The sequence below is a fragment of the Cardiocondyla obscurior genome, linkage group LG01, assembly GCF_019399895.1.
Source record: "Cardiocondyla obscurior isolate alpha-2009 linkage group LG01, Cobs3.1, whole genome shotgun sequence".
In the NCBI taxonomy this organism is placed as follows: domain Eukaryota; kingdom Metazoa; phylum Arthropoda; class Insecta; order Hymenoptera; family Formicidae; genus Cardiocondyla; species Cardiocondyla obscurior.
The window spans coordinates 10,229,225-10,245,895 of NC_091864.1; the positions used below are offsets into that span (position 1 = coordinate 10,229,225).

A 16,671-nucleotide genomic window follows, 5' to 3' on the forward strand; every position below is an offset into this window, starting at 1 on the left:
CACCTCCGTTCCTTAGAGATATACATTGTTACGATCGAAGCAAGAAACTTACGTTCAATGAACAATTTTCGGTTCAGCTGTAAATTACGCGACGACACAAAGGCGTGCCCGTAATTGCTGATATCGCTTGCACTAATTAAACTCATATAAAACCGTTAAAACAAAGTTCCCCGCAATGCGGCACGCGCAAAGGGTGCAATATCACAGAAAATGAATTTATATCGCTTTCAATGTTGCAGATTAGTCACAATTGAAAATTAGAATTTTACACGCAATCGCGGCGAAAGTAAATGCAAGGCTTTTCTCATATTTTCCGGGATGTGCGTTAGAGTTATCGTCGGTCCTGTATATTAAAAACGTTTCTTCTTAAGTGATAATGATTTAATCGAGGAATCTTTTGGTAAACTTTAGCGCTGCAACGCGTTTCAACGTAATTCTTTCTCTCGAATCCTACACTCTACTCTCGCCGGTGTACACGTAATTTGATCGACCTCGCACCGCAATACGTCATTTCTCCCGGCGCACGCTCCATTCTTATACCCGCCCGCTCGCGATCCTATACTCTTCCGGTCCTTCAGCGCAATATGACGTTTATCCGTTCGAAAAGCGAGATTTTATTGCCCGTGTAAATCCTGGCTTTCATCGCAATCGACGTACGGCAGCGGGCATTTAGATTTATTATCGGCAACAAAATTATAGCGTGCCCGACAACGCTAATACCGGGCCGGTGCGAGATCACGTCTCAGAAATCGGAAATACATCGAGATTAATGTCGGAGTCTCGGGACGGGGCGCGGACGGTACGGCGGCGAGAGACAGATGATTCCTTCGCGGAGGACGTTCAAAATTCGCGTGATGACGTATAACTTTTCAAGCGATAAGGAGAGCGAGGGCCGTAATCCGGCAACAAGTGAATATACGCTTGAAATTGAAGTCTGTGCTGCTTGGGAAATTCCCGGAGTCAGATCGATTTAGAGCTTGTTCAATCAGGAAGTAAAGCCTCTTTGCTGACGACCGAAAGTCCCCCGCCAGCTCTGACGACGATATCGGCAATGTCGTCAGTAGCATCGACGATAATGGCGGCGGAGTGAAATGATTTGTCCTTGGCCATTATTGCTGCAGAAACCAGCGGTCGTTGTCGGATAGGCAGTCGGCGGCAGGGGTTAAATCGAGTAAAAGCACCGTGAGAGAGCTCGGCAACGTGAAAGGGTTTCTCTCACGTACGCGGTACGTGTATGTCGATACTGCCTGTCGAACGATAAAATAATAATGGAGAAAAGCGAAGACGTAGAACGCGAGAGCCGATTTCTACGGAAGCCTGCGCCCGCCCCGCTTTCAGATGTCGAATATTTTTCTAGGCGACATGCTTGGCCAGAAAGTATATATGGTAACCCTCCCTTAGAGCGTCCCCAAATCGCGTTTTATGATTTTCGAGAAATAGCGAAACGTAGGAACGCGCGTGCCTTTGAATTAGAACGGCTGTGTCTCCCGTGCGTTTTTCCCTCACGGTGGAAATTAGCTCCGCAAAATAACCATCCACCGCGCATTGAAACTTTAACGGTCCTTGACAAGCGTACGAGAGATCGAGTGTGAATTCCTTTGATGACATACCTTTGTGTATACGATAAAAAGGGGTGTCCTTTGTACACAATTTTGAAAAAGCAGACTCAGGTGAGCTAAGTAAATTAATAGGATGAGATAATATAAAAAGAGAATATTTAATAGGGGAGTAACGTCGGAATAAATTTCAGGTGATGAGAATAGTAAAAGGTCGTAAAGAAGAGCGTTGCTGGTCGGTATAAGTGTTCTAACGAGAGAAACGCGCACGTTGAAACAAAAGTAAGGGAGAAATGGAAAGATGTAATTTAACGTGTCCCAATGCTGGGGACGGAGCGGTAGTGGCGGTGTATGGTACACGAGACAAATTTCTCCGTTGCTTCTATCGATAATTCTTCTGCTAGAACGTGGATGTACCAGGAACTAGTCGCGTTGGAATAAAATATTACAAGACCGCGCAGTAAAGGAGATGTCGATTGCACGAAACCAGTGGCGTAAAATGTAGAACCAGGACAGCTTAAAAGCAACGTCGACGCATTAATGTCGTTCCGCTAAGCACTGGTTTTTCGCAAGATGACATGCGTTACCCGCTGCAAGACGGGAAACGTTACGTTGCCGTTGAGACTGGATGGTAGCCAACGATTAAAAGTGTCTATATGCACAGCTTTTCTTCCTTCGCGCGTATATTTATCACACTTATAATATATGTATCTCAAAAATTATGTTGGACAGAATCCCAGTAATATTTTATCAACTGTTACATAGCGCGAGATTTTAGTTGTTTAAGCCCCGAGGATTATGCTTACGCTAATTTTTAGAAGATCAGCAACAAAGTTTTAAATTCAGATTTACCGCGAGTTTGTTAAAAATTTAAAAATCATAAAGTTACGCGAAAGTTTAAACAAAAAAATGAGAAATATTAAATATATATATATATATTTAATATTTTTTATTTTATATATATTTATATATATATATATATTTTTTTTTTTTTACAATTTGAATTCGAGTAATATCGAAAAAGTATGTAATTGTGAAAAAGCAACTTTACTATCGTAGCACCGGCTTAATATATGCGTATTGATGGAAATCCGGATGGCATTATGATTGAAATCGCAAAGTGATGGCGCGTTAAATGAGAGATCATGAATTTAACGAAGACGTGGCGGGAAATTGAGAGAGTGACGTAAGCAAAGAACAGAGGAAAGTAAGATCCTTCGATATAGAGACTCGTGCTACACCACGAAAATCGTTCCCCTTAGGATCCTAACATCGGAACGGCTCGGAGCATCAATTTTCCTCGGCTCTATCGTGCGACTACGTTCGACGACCGTGCACAGCGTTTCCGGCTGTACCAACATCCGCCAGTTCCTGCAGGACGCAATGTACAACGGGCGGGAAAGGGATTGGGGAAGTTCTGTGCTTGGGCACTTTGAATACACTTTGCCCGAAACGACGTAGCCCCGTAGACAGATCGAATTCCTGTTCTCCCTCGTCTCCATCTCTTTCCCTCTGTTACTCTTCCTTCGCGGATCCTAAAGTACGTGTCGTTTTATCGTTTTTTCGATGCATACCTTTTATTACCCGTTCATCGAATATATCGGTGAATGTGAAAATGCGCATCTGCACGAAACGGTCAAATTTAATAAAAAAGTCACAGAAAAAGAAAATTTTATTCCGTCGCAAAATTACATAAATTTATTGAAATAAGAACTTTTCTATTGAAACAAAGATATTATTTTTTTTTAATGGGGGAGAAATTTAACGCTTTTGTCAACCCTTTTTCGTCGGAATTCAGTTAAACGCTTTTACATCAAGTTCCAGAAACGATTGTGTGTATAACAGTTTGTGTAATATAGGATACAATGTACTGAAATAACTGCGATACGTTCAACCTAGACGCAATGTACGCATTCAGTGTTTAGTGGTTATAACAAAACGTTAAACCAAACGCCGCCTGCCCACATAGCTATTAACATGGCTCTATCGTTATGAATTTAACATTATTTGCCGCAGTGCGCTTAATGCCACGCCGACATTATGTTTATCGTATAGGTTCGCGTATAAATTCCCCTTCCCGTTGAATTTTAACTTTGTGAAAAATACCCCTTGCATCATCGAGCTAAGAATATTAAACAACAGTTCGTATTCAATGGTTAGAAAAAAAAAAAATTACATACTATGATATGAAAATACACTCTTTTTGTATGTGGCAAAGCTATTTGCATTTATGTACGGCCTAACTAGCACTGTTTTAAGCAAATCCTCTCGAGTTTGCTTGCTTTAACGTAGTTCTAGATATGGCAAAACGACGTCCACGATAAGCGCCCCTGGTTTGGCTCGGATATGTGGATAATCCATACGAGCCATCTATACGCTTTATAGTATATATAACGTAAATAACATGACTTCCTCGGACCGTGTCTATGCTCGGAAAACTCTAACTGCGTATCCGTATCTACGAATCATTGTGGCAGTTCCGGGTGCCTCGTCGGCCGATCGATATCGTGTCGCCTTATCTAGCGATGCGAGAGTATCTTCGTGCGCGTCTTCAATCCGACCTGAAAGACCTTCGTGCTCCAGAAATACAGGCGGTATGCCTGTAATACGGCGATACACTCATTGTCGAGACTGCATGAGAACGCATTGCATTCGTGACGAATACAGGATAGCTGTTTGAAGAGTCGTGACACTACGCTTGTAATACGATGTAATTGCGACTGCTCGAAAGACCAGGAACAATCAAAGGTTTCCTTTGCGAGGAGCGTTGGAGAATCACTTCCTTGATTGTATAGAGGGATGCGACGACTCCAGAGTGAGTCGCAATAAGTCAGAATTTTTTAATTAAATCGAACCGGTGGAAGAATGTGAGGTATGTTCGCTTAATATTGTAATTTTCTTAAATACCAGTTTCGGAATAACCAACGATTGACAAATTTTGAATAAGTAATAAATCGTTAAATCGTCGCGAGTTTATAATTTAGTAATATAATCTTATTAAATTGTAACGTACATTTAATAACAATATGTAATTGGCGATACAAATTTCTATTTCGTTCGGCTACGTCGGGAAAGAACGGTTTCAATTTTCGTTCTAAAAGTGCTCCATCTCCAGATATAACATACTTCTTACGAGGGCTGATATATTTCACAGTCATATGCAACAGGCCGTTTTTCGATGTTACCTCAGTGTGGTTGCATTGTAAAGGAATTCTAGAGGTGAGCCCTGGTTTCTGCAGAATAGCTAAATCGCATGTTGCATACATAATGTAAGACATATCGCCTTCCGGAAGTACGTAACACATTTTCGGAGAAAACGTAGGTGATAGTCATGCGAGAGAAAAATTATGATGATTGCGTCGGTGGGCATTTCAACAAGTATTTTCAAAGCGGTTAAAATAAGACGCGCTTGCTCGCAATTAAAAATTTCTATCAAGAATACATTCGAATCCGAGTGCCTTTAAAATTTTTAATGCTTATAGCAAGCAAGCTCTCGTAATTACGCTTTAGTGTAGAAAGAAAATCCCGTTATAAATTCGTCAAAGAATATGATCAAAGCCGCGAAGTTTGTCGCAAACTTTATGAAACATCCGATACATTGCATAAACAACCGTAGCAGCTGATACGTTCCCCCGGTATCTCAGCTATTCACGTATAACGACACTAGTGAATGCTGATGCTGAAAAGTTATAAGAGCAAGGGAAGCTTCTTCAGCGGCTTGGATGAGGCGGGATAAAACGCCGTATACAAAACGCACGAGACGTTCTTAACTCGAAACTGCCTCCGACATCCCGAGGCGTAGGACGAGGCTCGCTTACAATTCAAGGCATACTCGCGCTAGGCACGGACGGTAAGGGGGGAAAGCTCTACAGTAGATTCTCACGCGGTAAACGAATTAAGGGTTGATTTCTCGGGTAGGTGGCCACCTATCCACTCTTCTTGAGCACAACGACCACCCTCTAGCATGCCGTATCGTCCTTCCTTCCGGTTATCTATCGTAGCACTCGCCACGAATCGAGGTAAAGGGTTACGTATATCGGCGAGCCGGGGCATGAGCGCCGTGGCACTGAGAGATAAAACCAATCACATGGCACTATACACACAGAAATTTATTGCCGCAGATTATCTGGCGAGAGTCCAAACACAAACACATTTCTTTCTTCGGCCACTCGTGAGACGGATCGTTTGGGAGGAGAAACAAGAAGGAGGAAGTATGAGCGAAGAGAATCATTCGGGGGTGAGAGAGTAGTATAAGGAGAAATAAGATAGGAGAAATGCGACTCGTAGGGTGGGATGGGAACGGGGGAGGGAAAGAAGATACAGTGAGCGAGAAAGCGGAAAGCTCCGACGATGGGCGCGGGTCGTCGAGCTTTCTGCTTGTTCCCTTACCCCCTGTGCTCACCCCCGCACACGCGTCCGGGGCTCTCCCTGTTTGAACCTCGCGGAAGCGAGGGGATTTCCTCGGCAAAGACGTGCATCGCTTTTTATTGTCGGATAGACTGTTTGAACAACAGCCAACCTGGCAATCCGAGCCCTACTAGCATAGCGCTGTCTTCGCCTTCTCTTCTGTTGTCCCCTTATTCCACTTTTCCCTCGTGTCTCTCTACATTACAACGCCCGCGTCTTTAACTACGTGATCCGATCTGTTTTGCTTCCATTCTGCCCCACGTCCGCGATTTATATATGCTCTCGTAGGAAAAATCGAACGTAATTTATCGTACTAAATTAATGCGAGATTTAATTACCCGTTACAATTTTTTTTTTATGTTATTTGATTTATCTCGTAACTAATTTTAAAAATATAAACTTGGATATCACTTGTCAAACAATTTATTAAATAGATATCGTAGCAAACAGTTTTATAATGTGCTAAAAAAAAAAAAATTAATATGCTAAACTCATTCGCATACGAAGAAACAAAAATTCGACGGAAAGAATAAGGCGCAGTACGTATGCGCATTTGCCAAGAATATTCCGATATCCAAGAGCTGATATCTGCTTCTGTATCCTGGCCAATAATCTATCTTCGAAAGTAACTTAACGGGAAATCGACGTCCAACGCGGAGAAGCCGAACAGAGCAGCAGGCTACGCAATGGATCGGAGTATTTCCAACGGCAGAAACAACATTTTTCGCGGGGATGGGGCAAAGTGAAGAAGTTTTCCTATCGTTCGCGTCCGATATTTGCATAGCGAGATCAATACCAAGTATTGCTAGATCGAGGACATCGAAGAAATAACTACCGCCTATTTTGCGCGAAAATTACACAATCTAATCTGGGATAATTTAAATTGATGCAATTATTTACTCCGCAAAGTAATATAGCGATAAAAAAAAAAAAATAAATAATTGACTAAAGTAATATTTGATACTTAATTGATTTTATTTTTTCTATATTTAATTAATTAAAATTAAATTCTATAATACACAATTTAGAAATATAAACGTATTTTTAAAATTAAATTATCTAGATTAACGTCGCATAAAATACAGCTGACTAGTCTTCGCTCAGCGTTCCCGAATGTCATTCGGAGCAGATTTGAGAAAATGGTGACTTTTGTCTTTTCCTGGGTAAACCATTCATAGTCGTAGAAGTGGACGATGAAGCAATCGTTTCAAATCGGTCGTTAGCAAGAAAGTCGTTCGGAGAATCTTTCGTCTTAAAAAGAAGAGAAAGATATCTCGGAGAAAGTTTCTACCTATAATCGTCGTGCGGTCTTTAATTTGAAATCGCGTGAAATCTGAATCCTTCTATTCTATCTATTCATTCGTTTAATTTAAAATTACGAATTTCAAGCGGGAAGGGGGAGAAAGAAATTCAATTTCGAAGGCAATGATGTATTAACAATTATACAGCACGCGATTATATTATTCATGATACCGTTACCGTATGCGATTAATTTTGTTATAAGAGTTATTAATTAATTCGGGCACACGTATCAAATATGTAAACGTGAGTAAACTTAATTATTATTAATTTCTCAGTTCTAATCGCGACGCAGCTTAAGTACGCAATTATTGGTAAAGTATTGTGCTGTGAAACACCACGCGGCATTACGTAAAACAGCGCAACAAGCAATTATACGCTAATAATTAGTCAACTGTATGCGCAATAATACAAGTTTCCATGGTAAAGTTTCTTGTGCATCGGGCATGTGTCGTAAACATACTTAATAACGTAACCGCGTTAATTAACGGCAACAATTTGTCTTTCCGCTAATGTTTCCTAATATCTAATAATGAACCGATAAACATGGACCAATATACCTTTGTTTGCCGTTACTAAACAGTTCGCTCATTTTAGTTGATTCAGTATCCAGTTGCTCCTCGCAAATCAAGCTTATTCAGCGCTGCAGCGGCCTTTAATTTGTGCAACAATGCTTTTCACGCGTTATGCGCCGCGCGGTTAGATTTGTGAACCCGGTTAAACGTTCCATTCCTGCGATAGGGTTCCATTAAATATTATCGTGACACCAGGATTGCCAGTAAACTTCGGGTATATCTGCCGCGGCGTAGGGAGTGGGAAAAGTTCACCGAGATGTCAAACAGTTTCCACCCCGCGGATACCGACAGACCGTGAAACTTCGGGACGATGTGCCCGCTGTTGCTAGATACGATACTTCTTGGCATTCCTCGCCGTGGCAGTCTTGCATGCTTTATTAAGGAGTTTGCCCGCCTAGAAAGGTTAACGTGGATTACAGCGATAGAGCTTCTTTTTTTTTTTTTTTTTCTAATACTCCTAATTCCTCTCGCTCAACTTCTCCTTTTCGCTTCACCTTCTTCGAGCGCCTCGTGCTCCGAAAGGTGCCAAGGATACCGAATCGATCACGATACTCTGCTCGCAATGGCGGAACGGACCGTGTAAATTTCCACCTCCACATCGTCGACGTTTCTCATTAATCGCTGATCGATCTCCTTGCTGGGTGATTAACGTCTCGTACAGCGATAGGCGAAAGAGTAACGGCGGCAGCGTCAAGGGGAGATCGAGACCGGAAGAAGAGAACAATCAAATAGGGTGAGAAGGTAAGGGGGCAGGGAGAAAGAGACTCGGTCAGCACACGGCCGGATCTCTGAAAGGGCGAGGGACACGAGGTCGAACGTTCACCGAAAAGTATGACGGTGCGCTCGAAATAGACACGAGCGACTATAGATTATATGTATGATTACGAGCGAGATCGTAACGGGTGTTAATTCATCGCGCGCCACACGGTAACAGCTATTCGTCTTCCATACGTCACATAAGTATGTGCCGGCACTCGTTGAGGTATTGGAGCGTAAGGAGACACAAGGCATAATTTCCTCTCGTCCCACTCCCTCGCTATGAAGCGCATAATGAATACGCGCACCATGGTTGCATAGCTGCGTCACGTGTCACGAGGGAAACTTTGAGCCCTTGTCATCGTGAAATAGCAGTCGCACACATTACACGATGTTGTTACATGACATTTGAACGGCGATGACGACAGAGAGTATCTCCCGGCCAGAAAAAGAAGCCGTAAAGTTTATTATACGTAATACGTAATACTGCTTTCAACAACAAAAAAAAAAAAAAAAAAAAGAAAAAAAACGTAATTTGATACACACCGCATTATCATTCAAGCTGCAAAATTCAATAACTTATTTAATACCGTAACCTTTTTGCGAAAGTTCTATTAAAATATCTTTGTTCATGTTTTCTTCGTAAAAGTACTTTATATAGATATAATCTCATCCGTATTTTCTCACAAAAGTTGGATATAAATTGATTTCTAATAAACATAAGGATATCTCTTTTTCAATACAATAAATTATTTGCCAGTCGAAACTCCAGTCTTCTCAAATGCAACTTAATAAAAATAACATTTTATTGCGGATTTTCTCTGATCCCCAATTCTTTACATGACTATCGCAATTCCAATTGTAAGAGGTTTAGAAGAAAATCCTACGTGCGTCGTAATAGCGTAATATATTGCAAATAGATAAGATAACAGTCCTCGCTTGCTAAAGTTAAAATCTTACATTTGCTTTCTGCTGAATATACCTGCAATTTGTATTACGCGAAAAGCTTGATTCACCGCGTACAATGTTTATGCGTTCCCTTTCGTGCTAAGAACAATGGCTCCGAGAGCAACTCGCCAAAGCGTTTCCGTTTCCGAGGTTACCCAAAATTCCTTCTTCGAGCTTAGTCTGTGGCACAGACTCTGTGCATTTGTACGTACGCGTTGATGCGAGTTGGTGCCTAATTTATAAGAAGGGTTATATGTACGTATGTTCTACTAATACGTAAAAAATTTATTAAATAATTTTACGTAAAATAAAAAAAGAATTGTTTGATTAATTTATGATTTAAATCTCTCAATTTTAATTATTACAAAGAAATTAATATAATCAATTAATGTCCGAATGTAATGACGCGGGCGAATTGGGTATTTAAAAAACAATGCGTGCGTGGGGCACGGATTGTTTCTTCTAGTGTTACATAAAAATTCAATATATTAAAAATTGATTAATTTAATTTACTTCAATTCTTTTCGTATCAAGAATACAGATATTTTCCTTGCTACATGCGCGGAGGAAATATTTTTATATTTCTTTCTGTAGGCCTTTAAAAGCGATACAAGTATCGGTGCATGAAAACGCACTAGGACTGTAGAGACAGAATCGGTGTCGGTGGTTGCGGCCGTGTCGGCAATCTGGACGCGCGCAAAACAGCGCTTGCAGCTGACGTTTTACACTTTGCGGTGGCTGATGGTAGCCAGATAGGTTCCTCGAATTGTCCTCCTTCCTGTGCACAATCATCCTTGTCGCTTCAACCTGGCAAAGTTCGCACAACTCATTCTGAGGACTGACCTCAGGATTTTCATAAAAATTCAGACTCGTCGAAAAAAAAACAGCCGACCCTTCAGTTCTCCAGTTTCCGTTTAAAAGTATTTTACAATTAGAAACCGACGTGCTCGCGTTTGATAAAATATCTTTTTGCATATTATACATGTATAATTTTTACTGATTTAACTTTTTTTTTTTTCCACACGTGCGAGAATATTTAACACGTAGATATTATATTGGCAAAATTGAGGTTACACATCAATAAAACGTATGGTTTTTATTAATAATGAACGTCACATAATGTCGATTACTACGTAATGTTGAAAACAATGTCCAAGGCAGAAACGGAGGTTCTATGCTGTGCGAGGAACAGGAGCCGATTGGCGATTGGACGGGCAACCGCGTGGAAATTAATTAGCGAGCCAATTTAACTTTAACGACCGTTCGATTCCATAGAGTTTCCGGCGAGGTGTGTACATTGATAATAATTTCCCCGAATGCGCACCACTACCTTAACCATCGGAAAAGTTTTCAAGTTAATTTTCTGATTGCGCCTGTTGATTTCACCACAAAACAACCTCATCGGAAGATATCTCTAATAATTCTCTGTAACATTTGTTTCCAAGTCCGCTGGAGATGTTATGCAAACGTATGGGCGCTCTAAAAGCGGCAAGCAGACGTAAAGGAAAATACATATGTATACATATATATATATATAATATATATTATACATAAAATGCAATAAAATAATATTTGCCGTGTGTGTAATGTGATTATAATTGAAGCTACTAAAATATTACCGTATGAATAGTTATCGCACATTCGTATGCATGCGATGGTACACGTATCAAGCGTAACTTCCTCAAAGCAGGTACGATCTTTTGCAACAAGATTTTATTTCCGTAAGAGGATCCGAAACTTTCGATTACAGCTCGGACGTATCTATGCATCGTGACCCCTCTTTCAATCGATCGCCTTGAAATTTTTATGACATAACAAATCCGCTACTGCATGCGCAACTCAAAAGTTTTGAAATCGCACCGTCATGGAATAATTCCGAAATAATTGAAATGTACTAAATATAAGAGATGCAAAATTCTTTTTTGGAACGATATGATTTAGTTAGAAGTTAAAAATATATATATAGGATTTACGTGTTGATTATTAGGTTAGGTAACTTGCTATTTAAATCCTATTACTAAAATATCTGTTAGAAATTAATTACGAATTAATTCTCTTAATTATATTTTTAATAAATATAATAAATAATAAACCTGATAAAAAGTTGTAATATGTGATATATCGATACGCGATATGCGATACGCATGTTATATTTTTAAAAATATGCATGGATTATCTTTATAAATATATTTAAATCCGTGACAGAAGAATCTGATTTTCATATAATAATAATTCACTGTTATTCAGACGATTTATGAAAATTTATTAGATATATGCCATTGATGTTTATATTCACATACGTCATAAACTGTGATATGCATTTAATGAAGCTAAATCTTTCTTCTTCTCTAATTCAAGCTTATAAAATCAGGATTAGAAGTAAATTTTATCAGCATATGTAGTGTAAAAGAAAAAAGAAAAAAACTAATGCATATACGTGTATCTCATGCAGATCTCTATCGATCAGTTAAGAGGCAGACGTATGTTATTATAAATTTCCTAAGGAAATATATGCATAAGCGCTCGTAAACTGACTTACATATTAATACGGCATTAATAAACTGCTCAAATATTTAATGTTGTATCACGCCGTCGTTCGTAAGCTCAGCTTTGTTCGGGAATGAGCCGTTGTCCATCGGGATTTCATCGGACATGCAACGAGACGGATCGGCGGGAGAAAAAAGACATCGCCCGTCGGCGCGACTGCGCGTCCTGATACGTTCGCGTCAACTCCGCTAAGTTAAATTTTCAACGATGTTCAGAAGCGCCCGGGCACCGAACATCGCATAAGAGATCGTCCGCTCAGACACGCGTCTCTATTTGCATAACAGAGGCGCGTTGCATAATGGAAATTGCCCCGCGTTGTATAACATTGCGTGCTTGCATCGTGTGCGCACGCTGCCGGTCGAGAAAGAGAAAGGAATTTCTCTCATTCGCGTGCTAGCGAATAATTAGCAGGCCTGCCCGTGACATGAAGTTTGAAGCTGTTGCTGACTGGATATGCACAGCTGCCTTACATTTTCCACATTCCTTAGGCAGATTGGGGTCACTAAATAAGAAATTACCTCGCACGAATACGGCCCCGCGAGTTTTCCGATTACACGGGCGTAAATCTTTCTTAACAATACAACGCGAATATTTCATTAATCTCTGCTCGGTTTTGTTGCGATAAAGCGATAACCATGAGAAGACTTTAACGATTGCTCTACAACGCGAAATAAATTTAAGCCTCGCACATTATTATTATTTTGATATTGAATTTTAGCTCCGATTGCTTGCCGTTGTTAATCCGTTTATAATTGCTTTTGGTTATTTCTTTTCCCCAGTTTTATCCGTGAAACATCTTTCTTGCATTTATAACACTTACGTATTTTATTAAATCAAAGTTTTATAACAAAGTAGTTATCTGTTTATGTTCGACAAAAACTGCACAAGAGTGGATTAGGTATATTTGTAAGAAACATTAAAAAAAATTTTTTTAATTTAGACTTCTTTAGAGACTTTTTCACAACTTTTTATCGTTTAAAATATAATTTTACTGCTTCTTAACGGCATGACGGTTCTTTACTTGCTCGTTTATTTCTATTTTTACCAGTAACCTCAGGTAATTACACGTTCATGTCGCTTCGCGGAGCAGAAAGTAGAAGATTGATTGCAGGTGCAATGTGCCTGATAATGAAAACGAATAAGCTCCAATCATTTACCACGTTTTGAAATTATTGATACGCAAACATTCCAATCTTAAGTGACGATCCATTATATGCACGCGAAGCCGACGCGATTAACAATGATACAGCATCTCGAGATAAGACGATTAGGGTTACGCGCGTTAGCAGCTACGATTAATGATCGCTACGTGGGGCTTGACGCACTGGAGAATTAAATCGATTACATTTGAACGCGCAATTCAATTTTATAAGTATTTGTAGCCAGTTATTCTTTTATCTACCTAAATGCAAGCGTGCAGCATTTTAATAGATATCCTAATGGAAATTATGACATAAAATATCACGCTGCCATTTATATTTCCTTCCGTATACGGTTATCGGGAAATAATTGCATATCACGTAATCACTCTACGGCGTAGACTGCAAAACATTAAATTCGCGATTTATTTCACGTCCAATTTTGCTTCCATTTATTACGGCATTGCAAAATCATATATCACGCAAATATTGCTTTAAAGCAAACTATATTTAGTACACAATATACGTTCATCGCTTAAATAATAATGAACGGTAGTAATGTATCCTGTATTTAAATTGATATTCTTCTGAAGAACTCTGTGATTAATAAATTTGTATTAGCATTAACATGCAATCAAGATATTAGAAATATTATGCATAAAATCGGTATCTTATATAAATATTTCAGATAAAACTGAAAAAAAAATAAATCAATAAATTAGGAAGACTTATATTAGCAATAATTATAGATAAAAATTAATTAAAACGCAAAAGCAAGTTCCGTATCTGGCATATTATTTGATTTATTATTTTACACTTTGCATCGTTACTACGCTTTGATAGCTTACCGGCGTTAGCATACATATATCTTGGCAATTCGTCGACTGCGTGTCACTCGATTCTCTAGAGAATTTTCCCAAGAGAAATCGAAGCGGTATTAAGAATCAGACATTAATCTCTCTTTCTCTCTCTTTTTCTCTCTCTCTTTACTTTTCTTATTTTTTTATCTTCCCTCTCTCTTTTGTTAAACCTTAACTTTTACTCTTTTAACAATCATCATATCATGAGATAAAATTACGATTACTGCACGTCTGATTAAACTTTTAAATTTACTACTGACAGAAAAAAAAATTAATTTTTTTAAAATTATTTATTTGATCTTATTACTACATTTGGCTGTTTAAATAAAATAATTACTATTTTATAAAACTTATATAAATTTAATAACTTTTAATTATAAGATATTAAATAATTAATAAAAATAAAATTTTATAATGAGATGGAAAAGAAAATAACTATTGCAAAATTATATATAATATAGAATTTTATAATGGTAATTATTTGTAACGTAATAATTATATTATAGAATAATTATTTACTTTCTAATGAGAGCAATCAATAATTTTTCAGATTTTATAATAATTCTGTAAAAAGTAAGAGAAGAAATTTAAATAACGTTAATAACATCATTAATTATTGACAAAACTTGTGATATCTCATGAATATTTGATATGTTATTCATTATTTACCATCTTCAGTCATGTAAGAATGAGAAAAAAAAACCTAGAGACTTTTTTTATCTTATTTTAGTAAATGACAGAATTAATGGAACCCAACATATGGTTCGTGCATCTTAAATTCACTGCTTCGTACCGTCTGGTACCTGTATACAGTATATACACAATATTGATCCAGGCTATTCACGATTTACTTGTTCTTTTCATTCGCGTTGCTCCTGTTACGATCTTTAAAAATGTAAAATGGCCAGCAGTCATGCCCGGACAATCTTTTATTCGATAAATCATCGATTTAGCTTTATTCCTACCATCTTTCCACGTCATTTTATAGCGACTTCCATTATTGGCGCTCAGTTCCACTAACAATACCAATTAGCACTTCCATAAATTCGAGGGTTTTTCCGTTCTCTCTAGATAATACTTCTGTGTCATGCCACCATGTGCACTCTACAAATTTTCATTTAACCATGTATGCGGTTTTATCGTTATTTAAGTTTTTGTTTTCGTATCCTAGCAAATGCATTAAAGCTCCCTAGGTATTTTTGGTTACTCTGCTCGTGTGACTTTCATTACGCATCTATGCTTGTCTATCAATAATACAAATTAGCAAATTTTTTAACCACATTAATTATATGGTTTCTCTTAAGGTTTCTCAAGTGCAAAAAATGTTTCGTTCCTTTGTTAATTTTATAATACACCAACTAATGTAAATTTTAATTATGTTAGTCAAGGAAGAATAATGATACTTGGGAGCAAAACGGTATACACTTCAGTATTTCCTACAATATTACGAAACTAGAACAACACAATAAAAAGCATTAAAAAATACTGAAATAGTGGCATGACTTTATGAAGAAAGTTTCGCAAAATGGCATGTCGAGTTAAGTCAGATTTATGGTATAACCATAATGGATAGTATATACGAAAAGCTTGCATTCGGTTGTCGTCTCTCTCGTGCATTTCGCAGAGTGATCGTATTTTTTTTTTATATACCGCAAAATTTAACACTTTATTTTCGTTGATACTACGCAAGATTTGGTAAGATATAACGTGACATTACGCGCACGTTCTAGATAAGGTTTTTTTTTTTTAATTACTTTTAAATATCTAAAAAATATTTATATAATAATTAACGCCTTGGATGCGCCACAAAGATATCTAAATGATATCCTTTGATAAAAATTATATGGGAGCTCTTACCTTCGGATGAATACACCAACGTAACGAAGATCCATACGGTCCACGGGACGAAGAACGCAGTGATTATTGTCATACTTATTAATCTTACGGAAATTTCTTTAATTGTCGTTTCGATTTTCGTCACGTACACGCACTGGTACAAAACCTACGCGAGCCGGAGTCTAGGTGCAGACTGACTTGTCCTACGGAGTCCACCAGGAGCAACACGACACGCATGCGTCCTAGCCTCCACGTGCCTGTCTCTTTCGTATCTTTACTAGTCACAGGGACAATTGTGATTTCCCGGACATCCTCATTCTATCCCGTTGAAGAGGATTGAAGGCACTTTCGAATACGTTGCGCGAAGGCGTTGTTATTGTTGTCCCTCGTATGTCATACTCACGATGTCCAGTTCCGAATGTTGCGCGCGGTCTTACGCGATACCTTTAACACAATGCGATTCGTTTATTTGTAATTGTTTCGAACCCCTTGCAATGCCGCAGAATTTCGGTCGTGCGCAAAATGCGTTTTCGCATTATACACAAAATGCGGACGTTTCGTTTCCCGATCGATAGAGTAAAAATTGAACGGAAAGAAACATTTTTGTCAAAGAAATATCTGTAACAATTGATAAAACTTATGCACAAGTTTTCCACATTGCTGGCCACTTTATTTTTACTAGTCACAGAGAGACAATTGTAATTTACCAGCTATCTCCGTTCTGTCTCATTGAGCAGGAGATCCAAAG

The 16,671-nt window shown here is 38.5% G+C and overlaps 1 protein-coding gene across 2 annotated transcripts in view; it reads right to left on the reverse strand.

Annotated features, from left to right (window-relative positions):
* Positions 1-16,313, reverse strand: part of LOC139106239 (neurotrimin) — a 145,350-nt gene extending 129,037 nt beyond the window's left edge. For both annotated transcript variants that reach the window (XM_070662858.1, XM_070662831.1), the window contains exon 1: positions 15,945-16,313. In XM_070662858.1, the coding sequence (XP_070518959.1) occupies positions 15,945-16,017 (73 nt within the window). In that variant the 5' untranslated portion in view covers positions 16,018-16,313. The remainder of the gene's footprint in view (positions 1-15,944) is intronic.
* Between the last annotated feature and the right edge of the window lie 358 nt (positions 16,314-16,671).